Genomic DNA, 14,017 nt, shown 5'->3' on the forward strand with positions numbered 1-14,017 from the left:
CACCCCCACAATGCACTGCTTATGACATCACATATTACATCATTCATGACATTACTGATGACATCATCCAGTGACTGTGTGCTTCTGTAAAGTTTGAATATGCTTTATATAAATAAATTTCAAGGTGTACTGAGAAATTAATGGGTGTATGAGTGTCTGTATGGATGATTTTGTGGGTGTGCGAGTGACTGTATGAGTGAGCCATTAAACATGTGTTACTGAATGCATGGGTTAGTGACTAAACTGTGTGATTCTTTGTATCAGTGTGTAACTTGGTGTGTAAGTGTGTGCATGCGTTGATGAGTAGCTACATGAATGTTTATATCAGTTATTGTTTGGTTACCTGAGTATTTGTATGGGTGCCTCAGTGTATGTGTGGGTGGCAAGTGTGTGACTCTGCAGAGATGAGTGAGTGGTTAATACACTGGGTGTATGGGTTCAAGACTGTATAAACAAACAGCTGTATGGGTGGGTGAGTGAGTGTATGGGTGTGTTGTGAGTGAATGGATGTCTTAGTGGTAAATGTGCGAGTAACTGCATAGGTAAAAGACAGTATATTTCAGTAATGGTGTATTTAAATAAGTATATGTGAGAGTAAGTGATTGTGACAGTGGGTTTTTGGATGAATGTGTACTTGTTTGAGTGATTGTAGAAGAGAGTAAGTATGGATTAGTTTCTGTAGGAATAAGTGAGTTGGTATGTATTTAATTTAAGGTGAGTAAATGGGAGTGTGATTGATTCTTTGCATGACTGACTAGATGTCTGAGTAACTCTGGATGAGTGGTGGTGTGTGAGCGTCTGTGTAGCTGTATGAGTGCGTATCATAGTGTTGTATTGATGAGTGACTGCATGTATGAGTGACTGTATGGGTGAATGACTGGATGTGTGTGTAGACCTGTAAATCAGTCAGTGTGTATGTAGTAACTGGTATTGGTGTGTGTAGGGTTTCGAAAATGGTAGTGTATATTTTAGAGTGGGTGTATGAAAGGTTACATTAGGGTGTGAGGAGATGTATCAGATTTTCACGTGGATGATGTAATCAGTGATATCATTTGATATGTCATCAGTGATGTCACTGACCATGTCATGAATGATGTAATATGTGATGTCATCAGAAGTGCATTGCCGGGGTGCGAGGTAAAGTTAGCTGAACTAACTATAACACCGGAATTTCTATTGTTTTGTATAAATGAAATGTCCAACTAACTATAACTTGCCTGAAACCTATGGTTTTTCTGTGAATTTTTAAGTATATACACGAGACTCCACTAGGAGCAGATGCAACCTGTTAGTCAGCCCCCCTTTCACTGATCCAACGGACACTCCTAGAAGACCCACGCTGAGGCACTCTGTGGCCTCACAAGAGGCCAGATGTAGGTAGGTAATATTTACCGATTCTTATTTACCGAATTTTACCGATTCGGTAAATAAGAATCGGTAAATAAGAAGGGGGGGTATGTAGGAACATCCAGATGTTCCATTTACCGAATCGGTAAATATCTGTAGCCTGAAGCCCATAGGAATGAATGGGGCATTACCGGTCGGTATTTACCGAATCGGTAAATACCGATTTTGACAAGGGTGCAGGGGGTGTCACTTTGACACCCTCTAGCACCCCCAAAAAAGGTTCGGGGCCATGTGGCAGGCATACCTGCCCTAAGGGCAGGTCTGCCTGTCATATGGCCCAGGTGTGCATGCACACATGTTCATGCACACCTGAATCGGTATTTTACCATCAAATTGCATTTGATGGTAAAATACCGATTTTGTAGGCCTTGTTGGACTCAGAAGAGTCCCACCTACATATCAATTTTACCGAATCTGTAAAAATACCGGTCGGTAAATTTACCGACCGGTATATTTACCGAATCGGTAAAATTACCGATTTGCCCTGTTTCCGTCCCCCTACATCTCAAAAGCCAAATACCGTTCGGTAACGGCCGAAATCGGCCGTTACCGACCGGTATTTGGCTACCTACATCTGGCCCAAGAAGCGCACTGGTCTCACTGAGCTATTTGGCTTAGAACACCCACTTCCTATCAGAAGATATTGAAGGTACTTTTGGGTATCGTTAGAGCTTTGACAGTAGCGTATGAACAGTAACTCACACTGAGCTCTGGTCCGCAGGTGCTGCTCTTAATACTGAATCTTATTTCAAATACAGGTCTTATGTGATGTTCATCCTTTGTTCCTGTAGCTGTCATTGCTCTTTAATACAAAGATCATGTATGTGTTATTACAGGTGTAATAATGTGAAGATTCGGGGCCCAGAGGCGGTGAAGAGTTATAAAGGTAAATATCATTGTGATGATTAGCTCTGAATATTACTGTTCATGAAAATGATATGGTATGTTGTGGTATGGTATTGTATTGTGTGATATGGGATGGTGGGCTATGGTATGGTTTGGTGTGGTATGGCATGGTGTGGCATACTATGGTATGGTGTGATATGGTGTGGTGGGCAATGGTATGGTGTGGTGTGCTATGGTATGATATGGTGTGGGGTGGTATGGTATGGTGTTGTGGGCTATCGTATGGTGCGGTATAGTGTTGTTGTGTAATGGTATGGTGTGGGGTGGTATGGTATGGTGTGGTGTGCTACGGAATGGTATGGTATGTATGGAATGTTATGGGATGTTATGGTGGGATGGGGTTGAATGGGATGGGATGGTGTGGACTGGGATGGGATGGAATGTTATGATGGTATGGTGGGTGTACTATAGGGTGAGGTCATGGTATAATATGGTAGAGTGGTATGGGATGGTTTGGTATGGTGGTAATGCATGGCATGGGATGACATTATGTTAGTGTGGTGTGCTACGGAATGGTATGGTATGTATGGGATGTTATGGGATGTTATGGTGGGATGGGGTTGGATGGGATGGTGTGGACTGGTATGGTATGTATGATGCGGTGTACTATGGTATGGTGTAGTCTAGTGGGCTATGGTATGGGGTGGTGTTGTATGGTATACCCTGGTATGGTGTGGTGTGATGGGCTTTGGTGTGGTGTGGTGTGGTATGGTATGTATGGAATGTTATGGGATGTTATGGTGGGATGGGGTTGAATGGGATGGGATGGTGTGGACTGGGATGGGATGGTGTGGACTGGTATGGAATGGAATGTTATGATGGTATGGTGGGTGTACTATAGGGTGAGATCATTGTATAGTATGGTATAGTGGTATGGGATGGTTTGGTATGCTGGTAATGGATAGAATGGGATGGCGATATGGTGTGGTATGGTGTGGTGTGGTATGGTATTTAATGGTAACGTGCACTCACACCAGGGTACAGTTACCTGATTTGTCCCTAAACTTTGTATTTTCAAGATTTTTCTAGATTTCTACTAATCTCCATTCGGTATATGTGCTGCCGCATTTCCTTTGTTTAAATCAATCTTCCCCTTGGACATTCATGCTAATTTTTGGGAAATTCAGATGTGGTAATTTCACAACTCACATTAATTAGTTTATTTATTTATGGGTTTTATATAGCGCCTAAATAACCCACAAAGGGGTATCTCTGCGCTTTGAACCGTGCTGCTGGACAGGCTGACGAGCATTATCAGAATAGAGCAGTCTTAAGAAGCTTTCTAAATCGGAGATAGTCAGGACATTGTCTAGGTAAATGGGGAGTTGATTCCGATAAAGGGGAGCGAGGTAGGAAAAGGTTTTCCCACTTAACCTTGATTTGCTGATCCGTGGGACCAAGAGAAGCGATTTGGTTCTTGGCCGGAGGGTTCTAGAAGGGACATAAGGATTACGTTTCTTGGCGATGTAGAGGGGGCCATTGTTATACAAGGCCTTGTGGACGGTGCAGCAGATTTAGACTTTAACCCGCTTGCGCACTGGAAGCCAATGAAGCTGTTAAAGGAGAGGAAGGGAGGCAGTTTTCTGGGGGGCATTCGAGACAAGGCGCGCTGCGGTGTTCTGAACCACCTGCAATCTGCTAAGCGAGGACTCATTGGCTGAGACCAGGCGAGCGTTGAAATAGTCTAAGCGGCTTACTACCATTGTCTGAATGAGGGTTTTACGAGTAGAATCTGGGAGGAAAGGAAAAACTCGCCATAACAAACCCAGCACGTAGAAGCAGGAGCCGGCAGTTTAAGCGGCACGCCCCTTCACGGTCAAGGCCCGGTCTAGGCGAATAACCAGGTTTTTAACAAGGACCTTTGGGGCAGGGGGGGTGTCAAGGGCTACCGGCCACCAGTCTGGTGTCCACCGCATAGATGCCTCTCCTCAGAGCATAATCTCCATCTTCCCTGAACAAAGGGGGTGGATTTTTTTAAATAAGAGGAGCTGAGTTTCGTCAGCAATGCAGATGAAATGGGCGTAAAGCCACAGGCCCGGAGGGGTTGGCCAAGGGAGCAACATAGATGTTGAATAGGGTGGGGCTTAAACATGAGCCCTGGGGAAGTCCATTGGTCAGTTCAATTGTCTTTGACCGAAAAGGGCCTGAATTGATGGTCGGGGAACGGGAGGACAGGAAGCTCGTCATCCACTGAAGAGCAGGTCCTCTGAGTCCAATCTCCTCCAATCTCCTGAGCAGCATCTGATGGGAGACCGTGTCGAACGATGATACTGTTATGATACTGCTAGGCTTGACAACTGCGAGTAACTCAGTTACTGCAGTATTCTGGGACAATCGAATGGAAAATTACCTCAGAATTTTGTATTTACCACACAACACATTCTATTTTCCAGAGTTTTAGCACCAACAGGGACCTAGCACATGCATCTACACGGACCCAACGCATGCATCTACAGTGAGCTAGGGCATGCACCTGCACTTACTTAAGGTATGCACTCACACTAACCTAGCACATGCATGTACACGGACCCAACGCATGCATCTACAGTGAGCTAGGGCATGCACCTGCACTTACTTAATGCATGCACTCACAGTAACCTAGCACAAGCATCTACTCTGGCCTAGTGCATAAACCTACACTAACCTAGCGCATGCACATGTTTAGTTAAGTGAGATATTCTGGCTCAGCCCCTGTAGTGTTTCTACAGGGCAGTGAAGTTCAAAGAGATATTCTGGCTAAGCACCTGTAGTGTTTCTACAGGGTGGTGGAAATCAGAGAGATATTCTGGATCAGCCCTATAGTGTTCCTATAGGGTGGTAGAATTCAGTGAGATATTCTGGATCAGACCCTGTAGTGTTTCTACAGGGTGGTGGAATTCAGTGAGATATTCTGGCTCAGACCCTGTAGTGTTTCTACAGGGCAGTGAAGTTCAAAGAGATATTCTGGCTCAGCCCCTGTAGTGTTTCTGACAGGGCGGTGGAGTTCAGTGAGATATTCTGGCTAAGCACCTGTAGTGTTTCTACAGGGTGGTGGAGTTCAGTGAGATATTCTGGCTCAGCCCCTGTAGTGTTTCTACAGGGCGGTGGAGTTCAGTGAGATATTCTGGCTCAGACCCTGTAGTGTTTCTACAGGGCAGTGAAGTTCAAAGAGATATTCTGGCTCAGCCCCTGTAGTGTTTCTGACAGGGCGGTGGAGTTCAGTGAGATATTCTGGCTAAGCACCTGTAGTGTTTCTACAGGGTGGTGGAAATCGGAGAGATATTCTGGATCAGCCCCTATAGTGTTCCTACAGGGTGGTAGAATTCAGTGAGATATTCTGGATCAGACCCTGTAGTGTTTCTACAGGGTGGTGGAATTCAGTGAGATATTCTGGCCCAGCCCCTGTAGTGTTTGACAGGACGGTGGAATCCAGTGAGATATTCTGGCTCAGCCCCTGTAGTGTTTCTACAAGGTGATGGAATTCAGTGAGATATTCTGGATCAGCCCCTGTAGTGTTTCTACAGGACGGTGGAGTTCATTGAGATATTCTGGCCCAGCCCCTGTAGTGTTTCTATAGGGCGGTGGAGTTCAGTGAGATATCCTGGCTCAGCCCCTGTAGTGTTTCTACAGAGCGGTGGAGTTCAGTGAGATAACCTGGCTCAGCACCTGTAGTGTTTCTACAGGGCGTTGGAGTTCAGTGAGATATTCTGGCTCAACCCCTGTAGTGTTTCTACAGGGCATCGGAGTTCAGTGATATAGTCTGGCTCAGCCCCTGTAGTGTTTGACAGGGCAGTCTTGTTCAGTGAGATATTCTGGCTCAGCCCCTGTAGTGTTTCTGAGAGGGCGTTGGAGTTCAGTGAGATTTTCTGGATCAGCCCCTGTAGTGTTTCTGACAGGACGGTGGAGTACAGTGAGATATTCTGGCTCAGCCCCTGTTGTGTTTCTATAGGGGGGTGGAATTCAGTGAGACATTCAGGATCAGCCCCTGTAGTGTTTCTACAGGACGGTGGAGTTCATTGAGATATTCTGGCCCAACCCCTGTAGTGTTTCTATAGGGCGGTGGAGTTCAGTGAGATATCCTGGCTCAGCCCCTGTAGTGTTTCTACAGGGCGGTGGAGCTCAGTGAAATATTCTAGCTCAGCCCCTGTAGTGTTTCTACAGGGCGGTGGAATTCAGTGAGATATTCTGAATCAGCCCCTGTAGTGTTTCTGACAGGGCGGTGGAGTGAAGTGAGATATTTTGGCTCAGCCCCTGTAGCGTTTCTACAGGGCAGTGGAGTTCAGTGAGATAGTCTGGCTCAGCCCCTGTAGTGTTTCTGCAGGGTGGTTGAGTTCAGTGAGATATCCTGGCTCAGCCCCTGTAGTGTTTCTACAGGCCGGTGGAGTTAAGTGAGATATTCTGGCTCAGACCCTGTAGTGTTTCTACAGGCCGGTGGAGTACAGTGAGATATTCTGGCTCAGACCCTGTAGTGTTTCTACAGGCCGGTGGAGTACAGTGAGATATTCTGGCTAAGCCCCTGTAGTGTTTATGACAGGACGCTGGAGTTCAGTGAGATATTCTGGCCCAGCCCCTTTAGTGTTTCTACAGGGCGGTGGAGTTCAGTGAGATATTCTGGCTCAGTCCCTGTAGTGTTTCTACAGGCCGGTGGAGTTCAGTGAGATATTCTGGCTCAGCCCCTGTAGTGTTTCTACAGGGCGGTGGAATTCAGTGAGATATTCTGGCTCAGCCCCTGTAGTGTTTCTACAGGCCGGTGGAGTTCAGTGAGATATTCTGGCTCAGCCCCTGTAGTGTTTTTACAGGGCGGTGGAATTCAGTGAGATATTCTGGATCAGCCCCTGTAGTGGTTCTGACAGGACGGTGGAGTGAAGTGAGATACTTTGGCTCAGCCCCTTTAGTGTTTGTACAGGTCAGTGGAATTCAGTGAGATATTCTGGCTCAGCCCCTGTAGTGTTTCTACAGGGCGGTGGGCTTCAGTGAGATATTCTGGATCAGCCCCTGTAGTGTTTCTACAGGGCGGTGGAGTTCAGTGAGATAGTCTGGCTCAGTCCCTGTAGTGTTTCTACAGGGTGGTGGAGTTCAGTTAGATATTCTGGTCCAGCCCCTGTAGTGTTTCTACAGGGCGGTGGAGTTCAGTGAGATATTGTGGCTCAGCCCCTGTAGTGTTTGTCAGGGTGGTGGAGTCATGTGAGATATTCTGGCTCAGCCCCTGTAGTTTCTACAGGGCTGTGGCGTTCAGTGAGATATTCTGTCTCAGTCCCTGTAGTGTTTCTACAGGGCGGTGGAGTTCAGTGAGATATACTGGCTCAGCCCCTGTAGTGTTTGTCAGGGTGGTGGAGTTATGTGAGATATTCTAGCTCAGCCCCTGTAGTGTTTCTACAGGGCGGTGGGCTTCAGTGAGATATTCTGGCTCACCCGCTGTAGTGTTTCTACAGGATGGTGGAGTTCAGTGAGATATTCTGGCTCAGCCCCTGTAGTGTTTCTATAGGGCGGTGGAGTTCAGTGAGATATTCTGGCTCAGCCCCTGTAGTGTTTGTCAGGGTGGTGGAGTTATGCGAGATATTCTGGCTCTGCCCCTGTAGTGTTTCTACAGGGCGGTGGAATTCAGTGAGATATTCTGGATCAGCCCCTGTAGTGTTTGTTGGAGTGGTGGAGTTATGTCAGATATTCTGGCTCAGCCCCTGTAGTGTTTGTCAGGGTGGTGGAGTTATGTGAGATATTCTGGCTCAGCCCCTGTATTGTTTCTACAGGGCGGTGGCTTTCAGTGAGATATTCTGGCTCAGCCCCTTTAGTGTTTGTCAGGGCGGTGGAGTTCAGTGAGATATTCTGGCTCAGCCCCTGTAGTGTTTCTACAGGGCGGGGGAATTCAGTGAGATATTCTGGATCAGCCCCTGTAGTGGTTCTGACAGGAGGGTGGAGTTCAGTGAGATATTTTGGCTCAGCCCCTGTAGTGTTTCTGACATGGCGGTGGAGTGAAGTGAAATATTTTGGCTCAGCCCCTGTAGTGTTTCTACAGGTCGGTGGAATTCAGTGAGATATTCTGGCTCAGCCCCTGTAGTGTTTCTACAGGGCGGTGGGCTTCAGTGAGATATTCTGGATCAGCCCCTGTAGTGTTTCTACAGGGCGTGGAGTTCAGTGAGATAGTCTGGCTCAGTCCCTGTAGTGTTTCTACAGGGTGATGGAGTTCAGTTAGATATTCTGGCTCAGCCCCTGTAGTGTTTCTACAGGGCGGTGGAGTTCAGTGAGATATTGTGGCTCAGCCCCTGTAGTGTTTGTCAGGGTGGTGGAGTCATGTGATATATTCTGGCTCAGCCCCTGTAGTTTCTACAGGGCGGTGGCGTTCAGTGAGATATTCTGTCTCAGTCCCTGTAGTGTTTCTACAGGGCGGTGGAGTTCAGTGAGATATACTGGCTCAGCCCCTGTAGTGTTTGTCAGGGTGGTGGAGTTATGTGAGATATTCTGTCTCAGCCCCAATAGTGTTTCTACAGGGCGGTGGAGTTCAGTGATATATTCTGGCTCAGCCCCTGTAGTATTTGTCCGGGTGGTGGAGTTATGTAAGATATTCTGGCTCAGCCCCTGTAGTGTTTCTACAGGGTGGTGGAGTTCAGTGAGATAATCTGGCTCAGGCCCTGTAGTGTTTCTGACAGGGCGGTGGAGTTCAGTGAGATATTCTGGCTCAGCCCCTGTAGTGTTTTTCAGGGTGGTGGAGTTCAGTGAGATATTCTGGCTCAGCCCCTGTAGTGTTTCTGGCAGGATGGTGGAGTTCAGTGTGATATTCTGGCTCAGCCCCTGTAGTGTTTCTACAGGGCGGTGGAGTTCAGTGAGATATTCTGTCTCAGTCCCTGTAGTGTTTCTACAGGGCGGTGGGGTTCAGTGAGATATTCTGGCTCAGCCCCTGTAGTGTTTTTCAGGGTGGTGGAGTTCAGTGAGATATTCTGGCTCAGCCCCTGTAGTGTTTCTGAGAAGACGGTGGAGTTCAGTGTGATATTCTGGCTCAGCCCCTGTAGTGTTTCTACAGGGCGGTGGAGCTCAGTGAGATATTCTGGATCAGCCCCTGTAGTGTTTCTAGAGGGTGGTGGAGTTAAGTGAGATATTCTGGCTCAGCCCCTGTAGTGTTTCTACAGGGCGGTGGAGTTCAGTGAGATTTTTTGGCTCAGCCCCTGTAGCGTTTCTGACAGGGCGGTGGAGTGAAGTGAAATATTTTGGCTCAGCTCCTGTAGTGTTTATACAGGTCGGTGGAATTCAGTGAGATATTCTGGCTCAGCCCCTGTAGTGTTTCTACAGGGCGGTGGGCTTCAGTGAGATATTCTGGATCAGCCCCTGTAGTGTTTCTACAGGGCGGTGAAGTTAAGTGAGATATTCTGGCTCACTACAGGGCGGTGGAATTCAGTGAGATATTCTGTCTCAGTCCCTGTAGTGTTTCTACAGGGTGGTGGAGTTCAGTGAGATATTCTGTCTCAGTCCCTGTAGTGTTTCTACAGGGCGGTGAAGTTAAGTGAGATATTCTGGCTCAGCCCCTGTAGTGTTTCTACAGGGTGGTGGAGTTCAGTGAGATATTCTGCCTCAGTCCCTGTAGTGTTTCTACAGGGCGGTGAAGTTAAGTGAGATATTCTGGCTCAGCCCCTGTAGTGTTTCTACAGGGCGGTGGAATTCAGTGAGATATTCTGGATCAGCCCCTTTAGTGTTTCTACAGGGCGGAGGAATTCAGTGAGATATTCTGGATCAGCCCCTGTAGTGTTTCTGACAGGGCGGTGGAGTGAAGTGAAATATTTTGGCTCAGCCCCTGTAGTGTTTCTACAGGGCGGTGGGCTTCAGTGAGATATTCTGGATCAGCCCCTATAGTGTTTCTACAGGGCGGTGGAGTTCAGTGAGATATTCTGGCTCAGCCCCTGTAGTGTTTTTCAAGGTGGTGGAGTTCAGTGAGATATTCTGGCTCCGTCTCTGTAGTGTTTGTCAGGGTGGTGGAGTTATGTGAGATATTCTGGCTCAGCCCCTGTAGGGTTTCTGACAGGGCGGTGGAGTTCAGTGAGATATTCTGGCTCAGCCCCTGTAGTTTTTTTGACAGGGTGGTGGAGTTCAGTGAGATATTGAATAGTGGAGTAGTGGAGTAGTGTGGCTCACTGGTTAGAGGCAGCAGGCCTGAGAGCAGAAGTCAGCCCGGGACCAGGGTTCAATTCCCGACGCGGCAGGGTCGTGGACCTTGGTCAGCGGACTCGATAATTCTCGCTTCGGTGCTTACTCTAATCAGGGGTTCCACTCGGCAACTCTGAGCATTAGCTTGCTTAATCTCCACAACGGCCCCACCAATTCCGGGGATGCCTGGCTCCACCTTGGGGACTCCCAGCAAGGGACCATCCCACAGGGAAAGCCAGGACGGGTTCCCCAGAGTTATACAGCGCCGGGACGCCCCGTTGCTGGGGCAGCTGTGCGCTTTACAAGTATACTACATTTACATTTACATTTTGGCTCAGTACCTGTAGTGTTTCTGACAGGGTGGTGGAGTTCAGTGAGATATTCTGGCTCAGCAGCTGTAGTGTTTTTCAGGGTGGTGGAGTTCAGTGTGATATTCTGGCTCAGCCCCTGTAGTGTTTCTACAAGGTGGTGGAGTTAAGGGAGATATTCTGGCTCAGCCCCTGTGGTGTTTCTACAGGGCGGTGGAGTTCAGTGAGATATTCTGGCTCAGCCCCTGTAGTGTTTCTGTGCGCTTTAGTGTAGTGAGCAGTCTAGTGCTGCGCGCTTTAGTGTAGTGAGCAGTCTAGTGCCGCGTGCTTTAGTGTAGTGAGCAGTCTAGTGCTGTATACTTTAGTGTAGTGAGCAGTCTAGTGCCGCTCGCTTTAGTGTAGTGAGCAGTCTAGTGCCGCTCGCTTTAGTGTAGTGAGCAGTCTAGTGCTGTGCGCTTTAGTGTAGTGAGCAGTCTAGTGCCGCTCGCTTTAGTGTAGTGAGCAGTCTAGTGCTGTGCGCTTTAGTGTAGTGAACAGTCTAGTGCTGTGCGCTTTAGTGTAGTGAGCAGTCTAGTGTTGTGCGCTTTAGTGTAGTGAGCAGTCTAGTGTTGTGCGCTTTAGTGTAGTGAGCAGTCTAGTGCTGTGCGCTTTAGTGTAGTGAGCAGTCTAATGCTGCGCTTTTTAGTGCAGTGAGCAGTTGTGTGTCTTGTGCTTTGGTGTAGTGAGCAGACTAGTGCTGCTTGTTTTAGTGTAGTGAACGGTCTAGTGCCACGCAGTCTCTAGCGCTGCGTGCTCCTTCCAGATGTGGTGTACATTAATCATATGTAAAACAGAGGTAGTAATTACAGCCTTTCTTTGTGTCATTAAATCTCTAATTGTGAATCTCTTCTCTGCAGTGATGGTGACTCTGGATCCTGACACGGTTCATCCACAGCTCCTCCTGTCTGAGGGGGGGAGACGAGTGAGACGGACAGACACATGGAAGCCTCTGCCGGACACCCCCAAGAGATTCACCCTCTACCCCTGTGTGGTGGGGAGCGAGGGGTTCACCTCCGGCAGACATTACTGGGAGGTGCAGCTGCTGCAGGAGGAGGGAGCGTGGCATGTGGGGGTCGCAGCAGAGTCTGTGGACAGGAAGGGATGCTTCACATGGTCACCTGAGGGGGGAATCTGGGCTGTGCGGGGGTGGGGGGGTCAGTACACGGCTTTCACCTCCCCTGAGACCCCTCTGTCCCCCCGTGAGGAGCCCCTGAAGCTGGGGGTGTATCTGGACTACGAGGGGGGGCGGCTGTCCCTGTACAATGCTGACTCCATGGAGCTTCTCTTCTCCTTTCTGCAGGCGCCCTTCACACAGAGGCTCTTCCCGCTCTTTGGTCTCTGGCCAGGAGCGGAGCTGAGGCTGGTGTGAGAGCTGCAGGGAGCTTCAGACCCTCATCCTTCCCTCCCCCCCCCCTACAGGGGAGGAGCCGAGCGGAGGCTGGAGTGATCCGCCCCCCCTCAACTGTCACCCACGGTTTAAACTCCAACATTCCAAGGAATCTTCAAACTCCAACATTCCAAGAACAATGACCCTCACCTGTTTCCATGACAACCAGAAGTCTCACCTGAAACTATGTGTCTTTTTTCCTTGTACATTTTAAAAACAAGGGCAGACAATGTTTCCCGTTTGAATCATGCACCAATAACACATGTAACATGATAAAGTCTTAGCATAATTAAACAAGCACTGGCATATCGAATAGGTCTCGCCTTTGGGTCCTTATAAGTCTTTAGCCAGAGCAATGTTTCTAAGGTATGTTGTACAGCAGTGTGGCTGCTGTGCTCCGTACTGCAACCCTGGTGTCTAGTGCAGTGACAAGGGGCAGTGGCATGGTGTGGTGTGTTGTTAGAAGGTATGTGTTGGTGGGATGCATGTGGGTGGCATATGCTTCTTTACAACAAAAATCGCTAAAGTTACCTTTACATCTTTATTGTTGCCTGAAAACCTCTGAACACACAAGGACATGTTCTTTGCAGCAGGCATCTTAATCCTCTGCGCTACTTTAGAATAAGTGGAAACAGCCACTAGAAAAAACTCCTATCTCTCTCCCTCAGACACATTTGCCAAGGTTAACTTTTCATTTTTATTGTTGCCTGCAAACCTCCGAACACACAAGAGCATGTTCTTTGCAGCAGGTATCTTAATCCTCTGAGCTACTTTAGCAACACTGGACACAGTCACTAAATTAAACTCTCATCTCTCTCCAGCCATTACATTATTTCCCAAAGTTCCCTTAACATTTTTATTGTCACCTGAAAACCGCTGAACACACAAGGAAATATTCTTTGCAGCAGGCAACTTCAGCATGAGTGGAAACAGGAACTAGATAAAACTTCCTTCTCTTTTCTGCAGGAACATAAAACGCCAAAGTAAGCTTTACATTTTTATTGTTGCCTAAAAACTTACAGAGACACAAGGACATGTTTCTTGCATCAGGCACCTTAATCCTCTACGCTACTTCAGCATGAGTGAAAACAGCAACAAGATAAAACTTCCGATCTCTCTCGCAGAAACAATAACTGCAAAAGGTTACCTTTACATTTTTATTATGGTCTGAAAACCTCTGGACACATAGGGACACGTTCTCTGCATGCGTCACTTTAACATGAGTCGGTACACCCACTAGATACAACCCTAATGTCTCTCTCCAGCAGGAACTTTTTTTCCCCAAGTTACCTTTACATTTTTATTGTCGCCTGAAAACCTATGAATACACAAGGACATGTTCTTTGTAGCAGACATCTCAATCTTCTTTAATCCTTTAGCATTAGTGGAAACAGCCACTGAATTAAACTCCCATCTCTCTCCAGCAGTTGCATTAATCGCCAAGGTTCCCTTTACATTTTTATTGTCGCCTGAAAACGTATGAACACACAATGTAAATGTGTTGTACTTGTAAAGCGCACGGCTGCCTCAGCAACGGGGCATCCCGGCGCTGCACTCATACCGCTGTGGAACCCTTCCTTGTTTTTTTCCTGTGAAATGTCCACTCCTGGGCACCCCCAAGGTGAAGCCAGGCATCCCAGCGCTGTTGTGGCCATTGTGAAGATTAAGCAAGCTATTGCCCAGAGTTGCAGCGTGGGTCCCATGATTAGAATAGGCATCGAAGCGAGAATTGTCAGGTCCGAGGAAATTGAGCCCAAGTCCTGCCGAGGCGGGAATCAAACCCTGGTCCCGGGCCAGACCTCTGCATCAGGGTCTGCCGCTTTAACCATTGAGCCACACTTCTCCACAACGACATGTTCTT

General features: G+C 47.9%; 1 protein-coding gene and 1 pseudogene across 1 annotated transcript in view; both read left to right on the plus strand.

Moving 5' to 3' along the window:
* Positions 1-2,316, plus strand: part of LOC144752373 (E3 ubiquitin-protein ligase TRIM15-like) — a 292,972-nt gene extending 290,656 nt beyond the window's left edge. The window contains exon 5 of the mRNA XM_078640308.1: positions 2,244-2,316. Within this exon, the coding sequence (XP_078496434.1) occupies positions 2,244-2,316 (73 nt within the window). The remainder of the gene's footprint in view (positions 1-2,243) is intronic.
* Positions 2,317-11,628: 9,312 nt separating this feature from the next.
* LOC144754113 (E3 ubiquitin-protein ligase TRIM39 pseudogene) lies at positions 11,629-12,251 on the plus strand (annotated as a pseudogene).
* The last annotated feature ends 1,766 nt before the right edge of the window (positions 12,252-14,017 follow it).

The sequence above is a fragment of the Lissotriton helveticus genome, chromosome 5_1 (assembly GCF_964261635.1).
Source record: "Lissotriton helveticus chromosome 5_1, aLisHel1.1, whole genome shotgun sequence".
Taxonomy (NCBI): domain Eukaryota; kingdom Metazoa; phylum Chordata; class Amphibia; order Caudata; family Salamandridae; genus Lissotriton; species Lissotriton helveticus.